Source organism: Sturnira hondurensis, unplaced genomic scaffold (assembly GCF_014824575.4).
Source record: "Sturnira hondurensis isolate 20B ecotype Veracruz unplaced genomic scaffold, ASM1482457v3 Scaffold0002638, whole genome shotgun sequence".
NCBI classification, from domain to species: Eukaryota; Metazoa; Chordata; class Mammalia; order Chiroptera; family Phyllostomidae; genus Sturnira; species Sturnira hondurensis.
The window spans coordinates 11860599-11884176 of NW_028075269.1; the positions used below are offsets into that span (position 1 = coordinate 11860599).

Below are 23578 nucleotides of genomic sequence, written 5' to 3' on the forward strand. Positions count from 1 at the left end.
ATTGGCTCAGTGCTGCAGATCCAGCATTTGAGATTCGGGGGGTCGACTACAGCCTTTGGGCAGACATCCTCACCTTCTTGGGCAGCTCAGTTCTCCGAGTCTCAGTTTTCTTGTTGATAAATGAACAGGATCTTTCTGACTACCTCCCACAGGAGTCTGTGGAACGCCAGGTCTGTCTGGATCCAGACCTGGCTCACAACGGACAGAGCGCTGCCTGGCCTGGCAAGTGGCCCACCCTGTGGTGGGCGCCTGAGAACTGTCAGTAAGCATCCTTGGGGAAGGACTGTCTTTGGGGCTCAAGGAAGTGCTCAGGAGGAATTAGACTTCACCAGGACAGTTTCAATAATGTGACCCTGTTGTGTTGGAGCGAACTCCAGTGCAAACGGGGATAATACAGTCCCAGAAAGAAAAAGAAAAGAATTTTCAATGGAGGTCTCTTAAGACGTTTGAGATTGTTACAGAGGATCCTGTAGAACCAGAGGATTTTTCAGCTCCTCATTGAGATTTCAGATTAATGTCTGCAAAACTCACAGAAGTCCTTGAATTAAATCACTCTTTCACCAGTGGGCAGCGGTTAGGCTTCATGTTAAATGCCATTAACTCTTGGGAGCAAGCAACAGGTCTTGGGTTGATCTGTCAAGAAGTTAAAGTATGTTTTTCAAGAAATTCCAATGAGTCATTTATTTACTCAACAACATTCACTGAGCATCTGTCAGGTATTGTCGTGAGCATTAAAATCAGCTGTAAACCACTAAAAGGCCTTTGCTTTATTTTTGTGTGTGTGTTTTCCTCACAGAAAGGGCAGATGGAGGATAATTAACTGTATAAACAAATAAATAAATTGCTGTTGAAGGTGCAAACGCAAGGTGAGCGGAGGGAGACTCCGCAAGTGTGATGAGGGTGCTCAGGGAAGGACTCTGAGAGGAGGTGGTGTGAAGTTGACAAGAAAGAATGTAAGGATGGAGGACAGAACATTCTAGACAGTGGGAAAGGCAGATACAAATGTTCTAAGGTGGGAAAGAGCCCAGAATGCCCAAAACAACTGAAGGGAAGCTTTGTACCTGGGGCTGAATGAGCTACTTAAAGGCTAGAGAGGGAGATAGGAGCCAGATCTTGTAGATCTTATCAGCTGTGATAAGGACATTTATTCTGGGTGCAAGCAGGAGCCACTGGAGGTTATGAGCCAGGGGGCAACACCACAGGATTGTGGGAAAATGCTCATAATATAAGATTAAGGCGGGGGTGGGGGGTGGGGGGGGAGGAAGGCTCCCAAATCTAAAACTGTATATTTAGTATCATTTTAACTAGAAACACACATACACACGTTCAGAAAACAAACCGAAAAAAGATACAGCAAAATGTTTAAAATGGTAGCTGTAGTTTCTTAGTGATGGACTTGCTTTTTTTTTCATTACTTTCTAGAATTTTGTAAGTTTTCCACAAGTTTGTATTGCTTTACTAGTCAGAAACAAATCATATACTTCTAATTTTTTTCTATTTAAAATTTATTCATTTACCTACTGAGAGATCTCTTGGTTGCTTCCAAATTTGGACAATTATGAGTAAAGCTGCTATAAGCATTTGCGTGCAGGTTTTTGAGCGGGTGGATATGAGCTCTCAGCTCCCCAGGGCAAGTAGCGAGGAGCGAGATCGCTGAGTCATATAGGGAGAGAATGCTGAGTTTTGTCGTGGCTGTACCATTTTGCAGGTGGTAAAAGACAAACTGGGACTTACTAAACATTTTAAGAGTTTATTTGAGCAAAAGTGGATTTCAACTGGACAGCGCCAAACCCAGACTGGTCAGGAGCGGTTCCCAATCCTATGCTTTTAAAAAACTTTGTTGTGCGGCAATGGATGGAGGCATAGTAAGAGTGAGGCTTCGTGACTGTGTCTCATCCCAGGTTTGAGTTTACAGTAATGGTGCTTTGGAATGTTGGAGCAATTATGGAAGGCTCTGGCCAGTAGAGAAGTTTATTTGGCTTTTAAATGAGGCTGCTCAAAAACAAACTTCCTACCCCTTCCAGATTATTCATGCAAAAGAACCTTAACATTTCTGTTCCATCCCACAGATCTGAATGTAACCTGCCGATACTCAGGTGTATTCCACGTGGAGAAAAATGGTCGCTACAGCATCTCCAGGACAGAGGCTGCTGACCTCTGCGCGGCTTTCAATTGCACCCTGCCCACGATGGCCCAGATGGAGGAAGCTCGGAGAGCTGGGTTTGAGACTTGCAGGTGAGAGACCAGCAGGGGTCCAAGGGCCTGGGGTGAGGGCGGGGAGGGGGGGCGGGGGGCGGGGCCAGGGACAGGGCTTAGTGCTGAGAAGGCTCCTCCCTGACAGCTGATTGGATGATTGCCTATCGCACTCACCTATCAACTTGGTAAGGTCCACTGGAACCTGTAGGGCAGCTGAAATTTAAAGTCTTCTAAAGACACATTGTGAATCATAGTGGGGTTGCCCAGAGGAGGCTATTAAGGGTCAGCCTCTGGAATCTTCCTGTCTGAAGTGCTTCCCCAAAGCACTCTCCTGGCTTTGAAGAAAAAGTGCAATATTATTGTCGGAACCACAAGGAAACACATGCCAAATAACAGTGTTTAAAACAACTAAGTGCTGGGAGTCTTGGCCCTGCAGACTTGGCTTAAAGCAGATTTTTCAAACAACTCTCTCTCTCTGGTTCTCACTCTCTCTGTTTTTTTGATTCTCTTCTATGTTGCTTTTGTTTGAGGGGGCTACAAAAAGGTGGATATGAAAATTATTCAGACAAATCACTGGTGATTGGGGAATGATGGGAGAGACTCAGAACGGCTTTCTGAGAGCTTCTGTGGATATGGGATATCACCAGCCCTGTGGTGCTTTCTTTGAGCCCTTCTACTGGAGGACAATCACAGCAGGCAATGGACTTTTATGGGTTTTTTTTTTTTTTTGAGTTTCCGATGGCCCCAGGGTGAATGGTGCACTTTAAGAGCAAGTAGGGGTGACAACCACAGCGAAGTGTATGGTTTGGTGTGTTTTCACTAGCAGCTCTCTGAGTCCTCTGAGCAACTGCTAAATTTCCATCCCAGCCCATGCTACCCTCTCTGTGCTTTTGTAACATGACGTCATTAGGAACAGTAAATACATCTTCCCCTCATCCTTGGTTAGAGAGTGAGGTACCCACTTTACGAACGGCAGCCCAGGCTCTTGCTGAAAGGGAAAAGGGAAACCCTGAGGTCTAGTACGGTACCCACTAGTCAAGTATGGCGAGCTACACTTCATTAAGTGAAACTGAGACCTTGATTCTTCAATAACACAGTAGCCACATATCAACTAGCCACAAATGGCTAGCGGCTCCTGTATGGGGCAACATTGATTACAGACCGTTTCCACAATAACAGAAAGTTCTGTCACACAGCAGTGCTCTAAGACAAACAGCAGCTGAGTAAGACTTCTGTATGGGTTCAGAGCTAGGTCTGCCAGAGCATAAAAGGATCAGAGAAAGGGAGGTGGCTCTGGTAGCTGCTCACCCTGAACTGTAGTCTGCAGCGAAGGGAGGCCAGTTAGCAGGTTCTTTGATTCTGTTTCCAAGGCTAGTTGTTTATGCCTTGGAAATAGGCACTCGCTGGGTCAGTAACTTGTACTTGAACAACAGGATAGATAAATAAATAAAATAAGTTTTTTAAAATCCAGCAAGAAAGTGAGTTTGGTAAGCTGAGTTTTGATTGTGAAAAAAAAAAGTGCAAAGTACAGGAATCTTCTCCTATGCTGAGAAAAGGGAAGTTTTTACTATTTCCATTGGTCAATCATCAAGTACGTAGATGCTGGGCCCTTGCTCACAACCCTTGCTTAACCCTCAAAGGGCACCATGGTCGATTAGATTACCCCACTTATGGATGAAGCAAGTGAAGTTTAGGGAAGTTCCCTAGTTCACCGTGGGCCGTATTGCTTGCAGGGGGAGGAGTCCTCATTCAGGTCCTGCTTCATCTGAGCCCAGGGCAAGATTTTAATGACCAAGCTTCTCAGAAGGACTGAGAGCAAAAGGGAGATGCAAGTGTGACATGTGGGTTTGCTGAGTATTTCTTTTCTCCCTGTGAGCAGCAACCTCTTCGTGTGGTGCACACACATATAAATTTTAATGTCCCCAACCTCTGTACAGTGCGACACCAGAAACTGGCTGGCGACCTGATGTGGCAAAACTCAGGAATAACTTAAAAAGGGAGTGCAGATTCTAAGGGAACGAAGATTCTAGAATCTAGATTGTCAGTGTTATGCAGACTGGATGCATGCGGTGAGGGTGGGATGGAGTGTAGGCCTACCAAGGAGTACTATTCTTTAAAAAAAAAAAAAAAAAAGGAGAAGAAGAACTATGCCAAAGAAACCTGCCGTTGCCTCCATAGCTGGTGTTAAGTGTTGCAAAACTCATTTCCATAATTTCACTTGTAGCTATGAATCAGCTATCTGCCATGAGACAGATGGCAGAGTCTCAGGCTGTGATGGAACCTTAACAGCTACTCTCTCTGTCTGCCTCACCCTGATTAGTAGCAATTCTCAGATATACGGTACTTAGGAACGAGTAACTGCCACCCCTCCCCTCACCAAGCTAAGGAGTCTTTGGAAGAACAGACAGTCGGTTTAGATGAGGAATTAGTCATGCAGGCTACAATTGCGACACAGACATTAATGAGTTTTAGTACATCAGAATTTCACACTCAGAGCCATTTGCAGGGACCTGGCAGGGCAACGCACTATGGTTGCCCCTGGCAGGGGAGATTAAAAGGATTGTGCATTTTAGCCAGCTTTGCATTTTTCAGAAACCTGCTGGATTTAGTTTCTCCCTTTCTGCCCTTCCCCTGCCACCACCTCATCCCTTGCAAATGGTATTTTCTCAGTCCACATCTCTCTCTTTTTTTTTTGAATCCTTTATACTCCAGAGACATTGTGCAGTAAGTGAATCTTTAGCCACTGTGCCGCTGGCAGAAGGCACTGGGTGCTGTATGTTGTACCTGGCAGGGCCTCCAGCTCCAACACACTCCCAGAAACACCTTGGTGGGGCCGAGGGGCGTAAGTGCTTCCTGGCTGTGCTGCTTCTGGAAAATCCTGGAGTGAAATTAGGCATTGCTATCGACTTATTAATCATGATTACTCCTATTTTAATGATGGTCAGTTTACGTCCACTGGCAATGAAATGATGCCTGGGATGCTCAAGCGGCAAAATGCTCTCGTATCTGGCACATGAACAAGGCTTCGTGTTTAGAGTAAGGGAATCTGGAGTGAAGGAATCGCAGAAAAAAGTGAGGCAGGGAGGGAAGTTTCGAGATGGGAAAGAGGACGGGTTTGACGTTTGAGGAATGAAATGAAGGACCACCTAGTTCTGTCTTATGGGAGCTGGTCATTTTACGTGTTTTGTGAAAACTATGAAGGTACTGGGGAACCAGAGTGACTCTCACATCATAAAGTGATCATCTTTCCTCTTCTGTGACTCGGGCTTCCTTCTTCTTGTTCAAACTGACTTGACCACAACTTTTATTTGAAACAAATATTTTCCTTTCGTGAATCTTTTTTTTTTTTTTTAAAGAAGCTCTTATAGAGCCCTCCATGGAATGATCTCTATCAGCACTGCTGATCCCTTTCACTCTTCCTCCGCTGTTATTTTTAGACTTCACATGACTCGGTGGTTGAAACTTCTAACGCCCCTCGGGGTGAGTGAAATGAGGCATTGCACGGCCTGACATGTCGTTTGATGGAATGTGACCAATACCTGTCATGACCCTCCAGGGGGATAACTGCTGGTGGTTTTTTTTGCAGGTACGGGTTCATAGAAGGGCACGTGGTGATCCCCCGGATCCACCCCAACTCCATCTGTGCTGCAAACCACACGGGGGTGTACATCCTCCCCTCCAACACCTCCCAGTATGACACGTATTGCTTCAATGCTTCAGGTTGGTTCCACAATTGTCTTTGTGTTCTGGGTGGCTTTTGGCAGGCAAGCCTGTGGCAGCGTGGCCCAGAGTGGTTCACTTTCAGCTTCAGTGAGCCTTCATGTAGCTTCCAGAGGCTCACTGACTATCTCTACAGCAGAGACAAGATTTCTGTCTCTGGACTACATACCTGCTAAGTTGGGGAGGCCAACAGGAAACCAGTGAGTATTAAATACCTTATATGAGAGTGAGACAATAACTATAAAAAGGAAAGCAGGACAAGAGGCTTCAGAGTACTAGAGATGCTTTCGTCTGGGATGGTGGTCAGAGAGAGAGAAGGGGTACTGAAGAGAGCCCTGAGCAAAAGGTGAGAGAAAGTCCTGAGCAGAGTGGGTGGCCGGTACAAAGCCAGGCATGCAGGAGCACCTTGGCCTGTGCCAGGAACAGCAGGGAGGCCCAGGTGAATAAAGCCCAGTGCTCAGAGGAAAGAATGCCAGGGAATGAAGTCAGAGAGGTAAGTAGGTACCAGATCACATAAGGGTTCAGAGGCCATGGTGGAGAGTTTGGATTTTATTCTCAGTGTGATGGGAAGTCATGGCAGGGTTTTGGAGAGGGGAGGGACATGACTCTAATGATAGCATTGGGGTTCAAGTCAAATGGCTTAACTTAGAGGTATTTATTACATGTTGAGAGACCGTTGGGAGGATATATGGTAGGCCTTTGACCTTGTCGAGAGTCCCTACTCAACAATGGAGAGCCCAGCAACTAGAGAACAAGAAAGCCAAGTTAAGATCTGCAGGCTGGCTGCCGGCCAGGCCTCCTCCCTGTCTAAGGGACTTACTTCCAACCACTGGCCTAGAAACACATGCTTACAGGTCTAATTCGGACCCCATAGAAACTAAAAAACCCTATGCATCATGAATCTTCAGGGTCTTTTGAGAAAGGTCAAACACATAAATGTCAATTTTTTGAATGCCAACAATCAAATGTTTTACTTCTCAAACTGAGCCTTCTGTTGTGCCTCAGAGTTTGAGATTGTTTGAAGGGGAAGCTAAAGCCACAAGGTAAACTTGACACTTCTACCTGGCATACCAGTTTTCCTTAAGGATGCCCTTCCTGTCTTTAAATTAGCTGGAAAGTGACTTAAGACATTTTCTGTATAAGACAAACACAGATGTTATTATATGATAGCTTAAGGCATTGTTTTTATGAGACAAACACAGGTATTATATATGGTAGTAGGATATAAAATCTGCACGGACTTTTAAGCTAAAGTAGGGACATCAAAGAAATTGTAAGATTACACCGATAGCTTTAGGATACACCACCCACCTACTGTTGCGTGAGCGGTGGGGATCACAGGGAGAATTCCGAGGGGAAGACTGGAGTGAAGAAGGAGAAGGAGAAATGATCAGGGCTGGTTAGTTGGAGTGGAGCGACCAAAAATACATACAGGTCACTAACCCTATGGAGGGACACTCAAAGGAGGGAGAAAACTGTAGAATGTTTAGTCCTCCCTGTTGTATGAATGGAGAACACGAATGGAGGGTGACCGAAAGTGGGAGAGTCCAGCTGACACTACACAGTGCGTGGCCCATACCCAGGTCCCATGCCCACACTCAGAATGTCCATTCCAATGACATGATAATGAGGAAAAAACCCTGGAAATAAATAAGAAATGGACACAGAGCTGCATGTGGTCTAGCTAGCTTATCTTAATGCCAGAGGTCCTGGAAAATTTGGCGAGACTGTGCTTTAGAGGAGGGCATTGGTCACATGGAACAGAGCTGGCACTAGATAGTAGACTCTTGAGAACTCTGGCTGCTGCCTGCAGCCTCTCCCACTGAGTTGTGTCGAGTGAATACATGCAAGTTGTTGCGCATCCACGTTGTCTTTCCTGATTTATGAGTGGCTATCACTTGCTGAAAAGAAACTTAATTTGAAAAAGGTGGAAGCTCACATTGTTTTATTGCTTGGAAATGAAGCCATCTAGGCAAGTTACTACTGGGAGTTTTCTCCCCATCCTTATTTTTGCCCATAACATTGGGCCTTTCCTCAGAGAAAGGAGTGAACAGCACTGATTAACTTTCCTTTTCATTTGGTGATGGGGGGTGGGGAGTGGGCCGGGGCGGGGGTAGTTTAGTTGAAAAGTTTGAGAAGTCCTGGGGGTGTATTGCATAGAAAAGTGGCTGTATTGAAGTAGCGAAGTTCAAAGTGATATATATTTTTTCTTTTTTCCAAAATTTACTCAGTAGGGATAGGCTGCTCTTGTATGTTTTTCAGCCATCTGTGCTCAGTACTGTGCAGGGCAGAGTGGGGGGAGAAAGAACTGGGGACCTGTTTCTTATCTGGGGAGTCAGTCTTGTTGAAGTAACAAGATAAAAAAAGCGAAGGAGCTGGAGAAGAATGTTTGCTTAAGAGTAGACGAATTCTAACTGTCTTGGTTTAAAGTCAGATGAGAGGGGGCATTAAGTAAGCTACAGATCTTTTTTTTTAAAGATTTTATTTATTTATCCTTAGAGGGGAAGGGAAGGAGAGAGGGAGAGAAACATCAATGTACGGTTACCTTTCGTGCGTCCCCTGCTGGGAGTTGGCCTGCAGGGAACTGGCCTGCAACCCAGGCATGTACCCTGACTGAGAATCGAACTGTGATTCTCTGAGTCGCAGGCCCGCGCTCAATCCACTGAGCTACACCAGCCAGGGCAGTAAGCTACAGATCTTGATAACCTTCTGCTGTGAAGGATCTCACCGGAAAGATCCTTGAATCCAACTTAGCCTGAGAACTACCAGCAGGACCCGGTGATACGATTCCCCCACAAACTGGGTCCAGGGACCACAGCCAGCTCCGTCTCAGCAGATAGCTTCTGCCTGTTTACAAGTCAGCAATGCTTGTATAAAACACAGCCTGTGGCTTGCAAATGAAAATCAGGCAGACCCTGAGAAAGCTTTGTGGTTTTTTTTCTTGCTTCAGCTGTCAGCGATAAGGCCCAGTGTGAGGCTTGTGACTCCTGTGTTAACCACATGGAGGGCTGACTTGAATTCGTTCATTTTTCAAATTGGCGTTGAATGAAATGCCTCATTCTCTTTTGAAGGAGGGATTTCGGGCAGATTCTACATTTGTTTGTCTATTCGTTTACTCATTTACTGAACAAATATTTATTGGATACCCAGAATGTCTCAGGCATTGAGGAAGGTGACCATGTGGCATCGAGAGATTGGCTAGACTGAATAATTAACATTTCTCTTAGCTTTTTAGTGCAGTGGAGGCAAGGTTTTGAGATGCAGCCCACCAGGAAGCTCACCTCAGGGTCTTTCTAACAAATCTTTAGGTTCAGGAAAAGCGCACCAGGCCTGACTCTCCCAGCAACACAGTGCTCATTAAGCAGAATGAAAGGCCGCCTAACGAGGCCCTGCTATCTGACTTGGGGGCGTGAATGTAGTAATTGCACATTTGGGTCACTGTCCGTCTTAGTAGGCTTGCCAGCTTTGACGTGCTTCACATAAGAAGGCGAACTGGAGCATGAAGGGGGTCCATGGGAGCAAAGGCTCTCATCATTCACAAAACTGTCTTCGTGTTTTTGACCCCATGCCCCCCTCTGTTATAATGCATCTCCTAGAAATTCCCAGTGCGCTCTGCGGTTACCTGCAGTCATTTCTGAATTTGGGGAACTGTCGTCCATTCCTGCTATGGAGAAGCCACGATCTGAGGCATGTTTCTGGGTCTGCGCAGTGTGACGGCGTCAGCAGCATGTCGCAGGTCAGGCTAGCTCCTGGCGGCAGCCCCCCGGCAGGCCGGGGAGAGGCTCTTCGATTGCCCAGTGTGGCTTTTTGTCCTGATTTTGAAGTGAGGGATTCGTTGGGAAAAAATATTTGGGGAACTCTAAAAATCTAAAGAAATATTCATTATTACTGTCTTCCATGACCTTGTGAATTCCTCAAAAGAATGTGTGGGTTTTTTTTTTGCTCTTTTTAAAAATTGTGTGATGTGTCATATGTGTTGAGTCATTGCTTGAAATGAATAAATGCACTGATCGGTCTGCAACTCTTTAGTTATTTCTGTGTTATTGCCATTCGGGTTTTATCGGAATGTTTTTTGACTTGTTTGTATATACAGACCATTTCGAGGATTAACATCTTAGGTGTGTTTACTAGAAGAATGGGCTTTTTTTTTTCCCTTTTTCATTCATTCAGTAACATTTACTGAGTACCTCTCTATCCCCATCACACATAAATGTGCTGGCCACAACAGATGAGGTTCCTACTCATCCTCTGGAGCTTAAATATTTCTACAGAGCTGGGTGCAGAGCAGATGGTAGGGGTTGGGAGATGTGCCATGAACAGCCGTTAAGTACAACGAACAGGATAATTTTAGATAGTGGTAAGCCTGAGGCTGAAATGAGAGCAGGTGATGCATGATGGTGACAGGTATGGGGGGTGGTGAGGGGCCGGTTTAGATGGGATGGTGAGGAATGGCTTTCCCAGGGAGGTGGCTTTCTCTGTAGAGTCTCTCTTCTGTGAAATCTTTTCATCAGCCTTTGCAAGAATAGCTTTTCCTAAAACTTGCTTTTCTCTAGTTGGAATGTAAAGCTGCCATTTAGTTTCACTCCAAGGCCAAAGGAATAGGCAAGCAAAAAACATCCTGATTATCTGTTGGAAAAGATGCTCCTAGGAACTGGGAAGCAATCAAACCCTGTTTTTGTCCAATGTTATGAGCACCCAATGGTTTATGGCAGGACACTTAGAATACTTGTGGTAATAGCCTTCCTTGTCATGGATAGCATTCTGCCTGCCTGCCTGCCTCTATCCATCCATCCATCCATCCACCCCTTCCCTACTTGCTCTTTGCCAACAAGCAACTCTGGGAGAAACCAATCTAAGCATTAAATTGCTATTTTACATTTAAGTGAGCATATTCACATGTGCACAGTATAAAAAGCTGTCATGCACGATTGGATCTATCCTTTCTATACCTGGAAAGCCAATTTCAATCTCATTGTGATTTTAGAGCTCATCACAGGTCTGGGTACCGAATAGAGCACCCGGACATGAATGGAACAGTTGGTTACGGCAATCTGCCATCTTCTTTTGGGATTCAGGGATGGCATACAAGGTAGAACTTCCAGGGCCTGTTTCCACAGGGTTTCACATAGCGTTTCTCAGAGGGCTCCTGTTAACATCTTGGGTATCCAGGCAGGCCCAAGGTCTGGTGAGAAACCTTAATTCCCAAGGGTCAGGGGAGGGAGTGGATAATAAGTGGAGGACGAAAGAAAAAGAAGCAAGAGATACCCACAGGGAGATATGCCAATACAGCAGCTTCGGGAAATGCTCTGGGCACCTGGACCAAAGGCAGGCAACCCCAGAAACTTCATGTTGAGAAGCCAAATGAATAAAAAAAATTAACACGTTAACGAAAGATTGAAGCCTAGTTTGTCTTTAAAGATTTCTATCAACTAAATTTTGTTGGTTATTTTAATCTTTACATTCTCATATTGTTCATGTTGATAAACATTTGCTTGTTTTTTTTCTGCCATGTTTTTTCATTATTTCTGTAGATTATTGAGATTACACATGATTTTTCTTATTGTAGTTATGCATGTCTTTACATTTTTTTCAGCGTTCCCAGATTACTTTTGTAATAATATATTAAAAAATAAACTTCTCACGTGTGCTTCCTCAGAGAAGGGCCACATCTATTTTACTCATCATTGTGCCCTCAGCCTTCCATGATGCCTGATATAGAACATAGGGATTTGTTAATGGATGACTTTGCTGGTGTGCCAAGAGGGACATGTGCGCGTCCAAAAAATGTGTGAAGCTAAATAAAAATGGAAACTGGGTTACAAAGACCAGAGAACTTCCTAGGAGACTTAACCAAGGTTCAGAAAAAGAAAATTATTTGGGACGAGTTATAATAAAACTTCATTCTAATTGAGGAATAGAAACGGCTATCAGTTTTGCTCCTATTTTTTAGAGGGCTCATGCCTTTTTTCTTTTCTCCCTTATAGCACCACAAGGGGAAGATTGCACATCAATCACAGACCTGCCGAATGCCTTTGAAGGACCAATTACCATAAGTATGTATCTTTGCTAACTTTGATTGAGTTTTTCTGTTCTTGGGAAAGGGATCCAGGTGCCTGGTCCATGTTTCGTTTTTGCCTAGACGAGCAGTCATTTCACGAAGGGGAGGCACATTGACTATGATCCAGTGTCCCTTCCTCTTTTCCTGCCATGGTGTAAAATGCTGCCTGGTTTGCCCCAACGCCCTGTTCCTCAAACTTCAGTCATTTGAAAACCACTCTCACTTTACGGGGCATTTCCATGTCCACGGCACTGCTATCCATACGTTACATTGAAATGACCCATTCTTTTGTAACTAAAATACATTTATTTGTTAAAAACTGCAAACAAAATGTCAACATCCCTGGACATAAATAGAAGGTAACCTTAAAAGTAAATGTAAATGTAGGGAAAACGAAATAATGTTCTTCAATTCCGGCAGCCGGAAGCTCTGATCTCTGTTCTGCCTCACAGAGGAAGACTAACAGGTGACGGGGTAGGGACCTTCTGTTGCCCAGGTTTTAGGTTCGATTTAACTGGAGTACTGAAAAACAGTTATAAAAGATATAAACTTCCCCATAGGTGATTCAACATGATTTATACCAGCCCACCGAAAATGACCCCCGGAAGTCGACATCTGGCAGTGTAGAAAACAGAATATCTCAACCCAAATTTTCAAATAAGGTCAGCTTGTTGATTCTGATCTTACTGCCTCTGAACCTCATTTCTTTGAGAAGTAGCCCAGTGTTGGGAAGGCCTGGTGTCTGCCTGCTGAGAGCCAGACCCCCCCGGAGACCCCACAGGGAACAGTGGCGACTAGAGCACAGAGACAAGAACCTCCCAGGAATGCACCAGTCCAGCCCCGCCCCCCAACACACACCGTTACCATTACCGACGGGATTGTCCCTGGCCTGTGCCTTGCAAAAGGAAGCAGAGGCCTGCAATGCGACAGGTGCCTTCACAGTCAGGCCTGGTGTGAAATCCTAGCTCCTTCCCACCTGGCTGAGCTTAGAGGAATGACTTGTTTCTCTGAGCCTCTGTTTTCAAACCTGGGTAATGGGACAACATATGAGATTTTCCCATGAGAATGAAGAAAGATACTGTATCTAATGCATGCTGGGCTCACAGTAGATGCTCAACAAGCGTCCCACTTCCTCGGTCCCCACAGATCTCTTTTGAAGTTCAGCCCTATACAGGTTTGGTCATATTTCCTTATCAGATCCTCAGCTGCAGAGGTTAGCAGGGTGATGGAGACTTCGGCATATTTTTAAATTAGTGTTTTGTGAATAGTTCCACCTGGGCAAGCTAGGCGGGCAACAGGAATCTTTAGTCCCACCAATGCAATACAGCAGACAACAATGTCAGGTAAATGCTCAATTAGGCACTGAGTGGCCCAGACCTGAAGGCAGAAAATACTTTTAGGGAGAAACAGTAGATGAATTCATCCTTGCTTTTTCTCCTCCTGTGCATTCTAGTCATTTTCTTGGTGAAATCAAAGATTTTGCTCCTAATATACATTTGTGCTTCTTAATTTTAAGGCTGAATTCCACAGAGGGCTGAGGCTCTCTCAATATCCGAGCGTGCTAATTACTAAGCCAGGAGTCAGGGTTCACTTAAACTGACAAAACTTGGCCCTTAGAAAGAAAATGCGATTCTTCATGAGTTTGCGAACATGTATTATTCCCTGCTGATGCTAATAGGGAATGGCTATTAGCATTCCCTGTTGGCTAGGGAATTGGCTAGGGAATGGCTAGGAGACATTCCTCTGTCTCCTACTTCATATCCTTTCCTGAAATGCGTAGAATTAATAACACAAAGTTTACATGTTCTTGAGAAGGGAAAGTAGGGACGAGCCAGGAGATGTCCATTTATTGAGTACCAACTCTACTTTGAATACCATGCTGAACACTTACATACAGTGTCATGTTGTCCTCATAACAGAAGGGGGTATTATCCCTATTTTACAAATGACAAAGCGGAAGCTCAAAGAGTTACCTACCTTGTCTAGAGCCACACGAGACTGGAATTCAAACATAGGGACCCCCAAGCACACCCTCTGGTGCCATCCCCATTTCCAAGGTGTGTGAGTGGGCAGGGGAGGGTATACTTTTCTCAATGCTTCCGCTATAAACGCCCCCAACTAGGTAGGTAGTTAGGAGTTGCTCTTTTTAATAAAAAGGAAAAACAGCATTATAGTCACCATCTTACACATTAATTCCGAGTCTTTTCTATACTCGGAGAACATGAGCTGTCAAGTTCTGAAAGTGCCTTCTCTCTCTCCCAGCTATCGTTAACCGTGACGGTACCCGCTACACCAAGAGAGGCGAATACAGAACTAACCCTGACGACATCAACGCCACCACTACTTATGAAGATAGCAGTGGGTCCCCCAGTGAAAGATACACTCCAACAGGTTACAGCATCTTCCACACCCAACTTCCAACTGAATACCCGACCCAAGGTGGAGACCACCCCTCGGCGCCCAGCTACCCAGAGGATACCTCTGTTACCAGTAAGGAGAATGGATCACTGTGCTTTCCGATAGCAATTCATCCGCCAAAACATCTCTGTTCTTGAGAGATAGGCACTCCCGTGTCATTTGCCTCCTCTCTCGAGGTTGGCAATATCATTTGGGGAGGTGGCTACAGCAGCTGTCAGTGCCGTGTACACAGGACTGCTATGCCAAGGGTTTGTTTTTCATCTGCAACTCTGTTTCTCTTACCTTGGCATAGGAAGTGCCACACGAGAAGTGTTTTAGAACTTCCCTTGTTCTCTGGTCCCAGGGGTGTGGTGAAAATTCATACCCCGTGCAGAAGTTGTGTCTGTCTCTGCACGTTTCCTTCTGGGGCTCATCCACCTCTGGATAACACCGTTTTCATAAGTTGGGGGTCACAGCAGCTGCGTACCATTCCATCGACTCCTTTATGTTTCACTGAACTTTGTTTTTATATTTTAACCTGACTTATACTCACATTATTGATTGTGTGATATTCAGTCTTCTTTGTCACCCATGATTGACTGAACAGTTCCTTTGTCTTTGGTCCAGGGAAACACAGCTGAAAGAGTTTTCTGATCGAATTAGATCTGCTTAAGAGTTTTCTATGCCAGCCTGTAGGGGAAAACTCTCAGCACTTGCTTGGTTTGTGTGGGTCATTCGTTACCTTGGCACTGCGAGAGTGGAATTATGTAAACATTGCCTTAGATTTCTCTGGGTACGGGCCCCTCGTGCTTTGCTTCATTGGAAAGTGTTTACATCTCCCTCCTCACTTCCCTCTTTGCTTTCCCTGCCCCGTGGTTTGTTTTAAACCATGTTTCCAGATTGGCTGTGTTCCTGCTGTGGAGGATTATTCAAACTCAAGTAGGGCATCAGCCTCGTGAGCAGCTTTCCTAGTATGGTGTGGGCTTGCTCCTTTTCTGGCTATGGCTCTGGAGGGGTGGGGCTCTGCTCCAAAGAGTGCGGCTGAAATGTACTGGTTTGTGAATGCTCAAGGTAGGAACCTTTTCTCTCCCTTATTACCCAGAAGCCAGGAAAACCTCCAGAGCATGGGCGAGTAAGGTTACTTGCTCGACCATGCCTTAGACTTTTATTAGCAGCTTGCTCGTCCTGGTACAAATAGGTTCGGGGTTCTGGCCATCCTCTGCAGATTCTTTGGAGCATTTCAAAAAGCAGATTCTTTCAAATTGCCCATGCTGTCCCGGATTATCAGTGCTCCAGAACCAACTGTTTGTCACTTTCATTGTTTGTCATCCCACGGACAACCTTTCTGGAGAGAAGCCTCTGCAAACTGGCCTGTGCTGCTAGCTCCTTGGTCCCCCTCGATTTCCCCGCCCTTTAAAAGTGGACCTGTTGAAGGTGCTAGTCATCAGGGAATTCAGTTTTGTCAGGTGCTTGCAGACAACAATTCTGGTCTCGGCAGGATGCGAGTCAGGGCTATGTTAAAATACCATTCCAACTAGAGTAGAAAATCCTGATAAATGCCTCTGCTAGCAAGTATTTCACATGTGCCTTCGGAAAGTCAGTTAGCCTATTGTCTGAACGATTCATAGCACATCTTTTACGGACTGCATTTTCCCTGCCTGTTAATTAGCCAGCAAACAAATTTTGAAGACCTACTCTGTACTAGGTCTGTTCTAATGCTAACAATCCAGTAGTGAATGTCATTAGAGAGGGGTAATGGAAGAGAGGTAAGGATTAGTAAGCTAGTCACTTGTTCAAGGTCAACCCATATATGAGGTCTCCTCAGTGCCAGGTGTTGCTCTCGTTCCTGAGGACTCAGAGTTGGACCTGCTTCCATGGAGCTTATACACTGTTCAGAAATCAAGAAAGAAGTGTTCTATGGGATTTCGCTGAAACCGAGTTCAGGATTTGGGTTGGGAAATGAATCATGCTTTCCTCTTCCCAGGGCACTTAGCTAGGATTTTTTTACAAATTAAGAAAGAGAGACACTCATTTGTCTACCAGAGAGGGTCCAAGGCTAATCCGAGAGTTGTTGGAGTGCTGTAGGACCCAGTTAGGCCAGTGGCGGCTCCAGCCAATCAGTGCATGCAGTGAGGAGTGTCCAAGAAAACAGGGGGACACTTACAAGTAGCACATGGCCCACCAGGAGACGTTAGCACTGATAAGTTCCTGAATAGACTGTATGCTCCAGGCCCACTGAGCAGAGTCTTACAACTTCATGACTGACTGAGAGCTGGAAATGAGTGAGAGGGAGTGACTGCAGGCAGGCGGGCAGAGGTCAGAGGCTGAGTACCTACAATCACTCTTTGGCTTGGCTGGCTCATTCCTTCTTTAAGGGTCCTCAGTGGGCGGCAATAAGGAAAACCAACAAGAACAACCATCTGAGTAGGTTTCGATTTCCAGTGAACTCCTTATTGTAAGTGTTATTTTTGGAAGAGCCCTCCTGGAGATAGGTCATCGGCTTCCTTTCTACTGGTGAGCTGGAATTCTTTGGAATCCAAAAACCTAAACTAATTCATGAAGCAGACTCTTGCTTGGGAGAACTCTATTTCTTTGTCTTCTGGGTGTCAAAGCAATATGTGTGTGTGCATACATATACACACATGTATGCACACCCACACAAATATATATCCTATATATATATATGGCTTACTTGGGTGGGGAAAATGGGAAACTCTGCTGCCTAGGCATTAGCTTTCTCCTTTTCCCCAAATCTCTTCAGGAAGGCAGAAATAATGCCAATTTCTATATTGTTCCTGTATATATACTTGCTGTTGGTCTCTTCCTGCTGTACTATAGGGTGAGGGTAGCATGAATTATGCATCTTTAACAAGTTTCTGAGGTAAGAGTGGGATGTCTGAGAATTTTCCTGGGAATGCTCAGGTTTATTTCAGGGCATCATTGGTGAAATTGGCTCCTATCTCTCTACTCTTTATTCTGAACAAATGTGTCCTTAGGAGTATGAATATATTGTGCAGGTGGTTGACATTTAGTGTATATAGAGTCAAAGCTTTTAACCTGGAGTTCATGAACTTCCAAGAGGGTCAATCATAGACCAGAAGGTATACAAGACCACCTGAAATAATATGCAAAATTTTGAGAATGTGTACATGTAGGATCACTTTTTTTTTTTCAGGAAAGAAGCAATAGCTCATATTACATTTTCCAACAGGGTATGTGACTCAAAATGATTTTTAAAAATCACAAGTGGTTTAGACGTTTATCCAGGTGATCTTTGCCATTTTTGTTCTATGGGAAAACGTTTTGGATTCAGTCCAAATTGAGAGTCAAATAAGAGATTTCAATGTGTGAAAATATTACCAATTATCCTTCCTCTAATTTGAACAGAGTCCAGAATTTTCTACCAAGAGAGTTGTGTTTTTTTTTCTGGAAACACTGTGCATTCTGAATTAGAATGGAGAGTTACAGGAAGTGATGGATGGCTGCTTGAAATCCGATATCACCACACTGAACACACTCCCTTTACAAAGTTCTTGCTTGACTTATACACAGTATAAAGCTTAACTTGCAGTTTATGAGTGTCAGCAGAGCTTTCAAATGTCAGGCGTCATCACAGTTACTGGATGAAATGATAGACCCAAAAGATACAGGCAAGCACCTCTAAAGACACTCCAAAAGAAGATGAATGAAAGCAATGTTATGAAATTCTGCAGGTCAATGTTAAAGATCTTCAGATCATGGCTGAGTAACCCAATCAAGTTAATAAAAAATCTCTTTCCATCACAGGATACTAGGATACTAAGTTGTTACTTGATTATTCCCTGAGCTTGTATGCAGGGCATTCTGTTTGAAGGAGCATTGCCTTGGCACCCATTTCTGGTGTTATCCTGAGATCCCAGGAGCCTTCAGGAGAGTTGAAAGATAAAATCAGGCCTCCCTCCTTTTTTTTCTAATCTTTATCCTATACTAGATCCAGACATTACCTATAGACAGATCTGAGGGTAAAGGTTTTGTAGAAAGATCTCACTAAACGAACATTTTCATAGTTGATTCAGTTACCTCAGCTGTGCGCTCGCACAGCCAGGCAGCAGCTCAGGAGCCACTTGCTGGGATATGGTCCTGGTTTGATCATCCACAGCCTAAGACTCGGGATCGAACAACAGCAATGACAGGTGTACTGTTACGTCTTCTGCCAGTTTTTGTCCTGAACACCAAGTCTGCCAGTGCTGAGGAAGAGGACATGAGAAGGCCATCTGTTACCATTTTCTGCTGATGCCCCATCACAATTGTTGGGAGCACAGGGTTTGATACCATCTCATGTATCAGTGAGCCCTGTGGATCTGGGGCATGCCTGGGTCCTCCTAAGTGTTCTACTTGTTTTCCTTTTGGTGACACACCGAATAATTGGACTTGTTTTGTTTTTCTATAGGGGTTTCTGTTAAGAGACTCTTTCAAAACAAATACTCTGGTAGAAGGTCTGTTAGAAAATGCATATCCCTACTTTCTGCTGATTATTACAGTCAGTAATAATAGAGGGAAGTAGTGATTTACAGGTGGAAAGTGCAGGCCCTGGACACTTGTTTGGGCACCTACAACCTGCAAAGTGTAGGAAGTGGCCTGTGGCTTCCCACCAGAATCCAGGCCTCTAATGAGCTCCCTGGGTGTTTGACTGTTAACCCCAAGTTCCTGCCGAGCATGTTGACTTGCGAGCTTTTGTGGGAGAAGATTCAAAATCTGTCATAATGGGAGATGACAAGCATATCTTCACTGATTAACTTTCATCGACGGAGGATATGGTCATGTTTTAAAATGAGAAGGTATAGTATTCTTTCTGTAGGAGAGCAATAAAAATGGTTCTTTACGTGTACTCAGCTTGTAAGACATTGAATAAACTATACTTTTTATTTCAACAAATGCTCAAGGAAGGAAAATAGAGCCAATGTTATGACTGCATATCACAGTGACTAAGATAATGCTGGAGGGAGGGAGGGGTATGCTAGTTTTAAATGTTTGAAATGTTTATCTTTGCAGGACAAACATTGTGAAGGGGATGGTCCTGTCGGTGTTTCTGGGCTTTCTTGATGGCTGAAAGAGGGAATCTAATTCACCTTACTTTTTTATTTAGGAATTTGACGACGGTTTCAGTGTCTCTGCTTGAACTTTTTTCAGTTTTTCATCTGTTATATGATATTTTTCTGATGCACTCCATGGTTACAGAAATGGCATATCAGGACTCCTTCTGAGGAGTCTTATTACTGAGGTCGTTGGGTCACTTCGTCTCTGTCTGTCTTTCCTGATTGATTTTCCTCTTTTCAAAGGCTGCAACTCAGAGTACCCTCAGAGTACCTTTACCCAACACTTTGTTTGCAAAGTGTTGACGTAAAGAGAGACCATGGGCAAGGTTGCTAGAGCATTTGGATTCTAAATGGAAAACAATAAAAACAGAAAGGCATTTTTTTCATTTTTCACTGCAGATGTCATCCTTCTGTGTATCTGGGATTGCTGGGGTTATGTGTCTAGGATTGCTTGCAGAAATACCATATCCTAACTTCTTGGAGGATGATATTGCTGGGCCAACATAGAATGAATGTGTAGAAGATAAAGGGCTAAGACTCTGAAGTGCAGGGTTTTAGACTCATAGACTCTCAGATTTGGAGAAGATCTTAAAAAGTCTAGTTCAATTAATACTTTCTAATCATTTAATCACTCACATGACTTTCCTGCTAAGTGATCTTTCTGACAGTGGGGTATATAATACTTTATGGAGAAGCTCATTATTGAATAGTTCAGATTATTAACTCTTTTAATTCAACATTTGAAAGAATAGCCATCTCCAAAGGTCCCAGTGCAGGTCCCAATTTAGCCTGTTGGGAGCAGAGGCAAAATTTTACTCCCTCTTTTGCTTTATAGCCTTTCAAAATGCAAAGACAGCTATCACGCTCCTCTTGAGACCCCTCTGTTGGTTAGCCTCCTGACTTCAGACAGGCCCAGACCTGTACTGTACAGCGCTGTCATCTTTGAGATGAGCAGCATGAATCCTGATATTTAAGGTCCTTCCATCTCTGACATTCTGTGAACTACCGTTTGGGCCTCTGAAAGAAATGGAACTTCTGTGTTTTCTCCTTTTCTTTCCACCATATATCAAGTATTGATAATTCTCCTGAGTAGAAAAAAGAATAAAAGCATACACCATGCTATTTGTTAGGAACTGATCATTAACAATTGATTCAATTATGCTTACAACGGCTTTGATGAGTGCTGGTGGTAGGTACACTTCCCAAAACAGTAACCAAGAGGCGAGGAGTTCACGGTTGGTTTTCATGGTTGTTTCAACCCTCAGAGTCCAAGGACCATCTCCACACAACAACAATAACGGCTGGTAATGAGTTGTTATTATCACATTTCATCTGTTTTCTTGACAGTCTTCAATAGTTCTCATTGACATAAAGTCCAGTCTGGTCTCACAAATGTTTGCAATGACTTCAGAAGGATCATGAGCTCTGCGGTCTATATGTTTCATTTTATAGTGCTGTTAAGCAGATTTCTTCTTTCTGTCTATAGAATTAATAGAGCCCAAGAGGAGCCTAATAAGGGGACTGTGAAAATGGGCCAGGTCTTTCTTGATGACAGAACAAAATTTTGACTCTGAAAGGTATTCTAAAATGGCCAAAGTCACTTGAAATTTTTGACTTCTCAAGAGAAAATACAATTGCATAGCTAAAGCTAACAAAATACAGAAAATCTCAATCACTGGAACTATTCTTGGGGTAGATAATAACAGTAGGAGAAGACGAATGGTCACCCCAAAAGATAGCGTGAATGTGACTCAAACTGTGGGAAAACCCTTTGCGGTAAAGAGACATCTTCTACGGGGACCAGGGAAAAGCGGTGGACGGTTATCTTCTTTCCTGCAATTGCTTCCAAAAGCAGAAAAGTGAGAATTGCTCCAGATCCTGGCTACAGTCCATTTTAGTCAGCCAAAAGGGTGACTAATAAGTGACAGGAATAACTTATCTGTTAATTGACGTTTTTTTTCCTTTGCCGTATGCCGAAGTATTGTTGGGAAATGCAGGGTAGGTTTCATTTGCATTTACAGTACAGTGGTCTGATGCTAGAGAAAGTAATAAATGAATTAGCAAATTATGAATACAGCTATGCTATTTTAGAGATGACTAACGTGTTTAGATTCCAAGGTTTTTTTGAAAGTAGCTTGACGAAGCAAGTAGGCACATGTGAAACTTTTCTGCACGTTGCTGGACGCCCTACCTTTAATGACGTATGCTTACTAAGTTAATGAATGTATCTAAAAGCATGAGGGAGTGTTTATTGGCCTTTTTTTCTTTTACTTCTTTGGCTGGGTTGTGTCTATAATTACTCTTTAATTTTCTTAAAGAGACTGTTCAGTTATAAAATCACAGCCAGTTGTTTTTAGATCTACAGATTAGCTTCAGAAACTAAGATATAAGAATCTGGGGTAGGCCCTGGCTGGGTAGCTCAGTTGATTAGAGCATTGTTCCCATACATGAAGGTTATGGGTTCGATCCCTAATGCAACAACAAATCTCTCTCTCTCTCTCTCTATCTATCATCAGATAAAAATAAAAAAAGAATTTGTGGTTGTACATATCAAATGTTTCACTTTTTCTTATAATTGTGTTGATTCCATTATATACTCTGAGTCTGATTTTCTTCCTTTGTCAAATGGGTTACTTGGCATCCAGCTCAGCTACTAATGCAAGTCACCACAACAGGTACGGATTCAAATACCATCTCAGCAGGCTGGGAACCAGTTGAAGAAAATGAAGATGAAAGAGACAAAAACCCCAGTCATTCTGGATCAGGCATTGATGATGATGAAGATTTTATCTCCAGTACCAGTAAGAATAATCAATTACAGTAGAACCGTTTATGCGAGGCTTATCAATCTGAGTGATGCCCGATAGTATTTCTCCTGGGAAATAGGTAATATGAAAAATGAGCATAAGCCTATGGTCATACCTTAGTTATACCTTGATTAGATTTTAAAGGGAGAAATAGATTATTTAATGGAAGCCAAAACATTTAGAGAGAAATGGGAAAAACATGCTTTATAAAATTCTTAGTGCCTCATGTTCTTCCTGTGGTCTGCTGCTACAGATTCTCTTTGGACCATTGAACTTTGTCAATGGCATAGTAGAATTAACTACAAATATTCACTGTGTAGTTACTGTGCTAGGTGCAGGGAACAGAAAGATGAAAGAAGCTAGAGCTTTTGCCTTCAAAGAGCTTATAGTCTATAATAGCAATGGACTTGAGAATGTGATTGAGAGGATATTAATTAAAAGTAGTAGATGATCCTAAATTGAAGACTTAGAAGGCCCTGGTTGAAGTTAAGGGAAGGAATTCAGAGTTTTAACAGATTGAGCACCAATATAACACAAAGATATTGGAGCAAAGGGCAAATATCAGCTGAGCTTTCACAAAACAGTGCAAATATTAAAAACACACAGTAAAGCCACTGTACAATAGTATCCAAAGTTGTGACAATTGTAAAACTTGTTGAGAACAGAAATGGAAATTTAGCTGAAAAATGTCCTTTAAAAATGCAATGATGGGTCTAATACCCCATCTGATGACTGAGTTTCCTATTCACACCCGTAATGATCTAAGATGTTGCTGAAAGGTGATGAGAATCCTGAACCCGATTCCATAACAGCTCCGCTTTTCCTTAGAGAAGGTGTCACACTGGATTGTTACATGAGCTCTCTTAGGTCACTGAAGTTCTGTCCCTCCTAACCTGAGAATGTCATCCCCAAATGGACAGCACCCAGGGAGGAAGGGGTCCAAAAAGTAGCTTAGGCCTTGAAGGCATCTAACTATATATGGTACTGATAGAATAAAAACTTGAGATGCATTAGATGCATTGTGTCTGAGCTGTTAAATGGTATGCATTTTAGCCTGGACACCTCAGAGCTTACTCTGTGGAACAAGGAAACTCTTTTTAACAACTTCAGGATGAAAAGCAAATAACCAAAAACACTGGAGCTCTATTGTTACACTGTCTCCTGGGTTTAGGATATGGCCCCATTTTCCAGGTGAGGCCACCAATAAAGATGCCTTGATACTTGAGAAACTAAACTCTCTTGGATGGCAATCCAAACAGATCAACCTGAAAGTAAATTGTATGATCCCACTCCAGGAGGAAGCTTCCCTTGGTCATTTTTATTTC

The 23578-nt window shown here is 43.5% G+C and overlaps 1 protein-coding gene across 10 annotated transcripts in view; it reads left to right on the forward strand.

Annotated features, from left to right (window-relative positions):
* The window catches only part of CD44 (CD44 molecule (IN blood group)), an 85669-nt gene that overhangs the window by 34056 nt on the left and 28035 nt on the right, over window positions 1–23578 (forward strand). For 7 of the 10 annotated variants that reach the window (XM_037040496.1, XM_037040500.1, XM_037040498.1 and 4 more), the window contains exons 2-6: window positions 2070–2235; window positions 5783–5916; window positions 11901–11969; window positions 14237–14464; window positions 22092–22247. In XM_037040496.1, coding sequence (XP_036896391.1) covers window positions 2070–2235; window positions 5783–5916; window positions 11901–11969; window positions 14237–14464; window positions 22092–22247 — 753 coding nt within the window. The remainder of the gene's footprint in view (window positions 1–2069; window positions 2236–5782; window positions 5917–11900; window positions 11970–14236; window positions 14465–22091; window positions 22248–23578) is intronic. The other 3 variants (XM_037040502.1, XM_037040505.1, XM_037040497.1) reach the window with 2 other exon arrangements.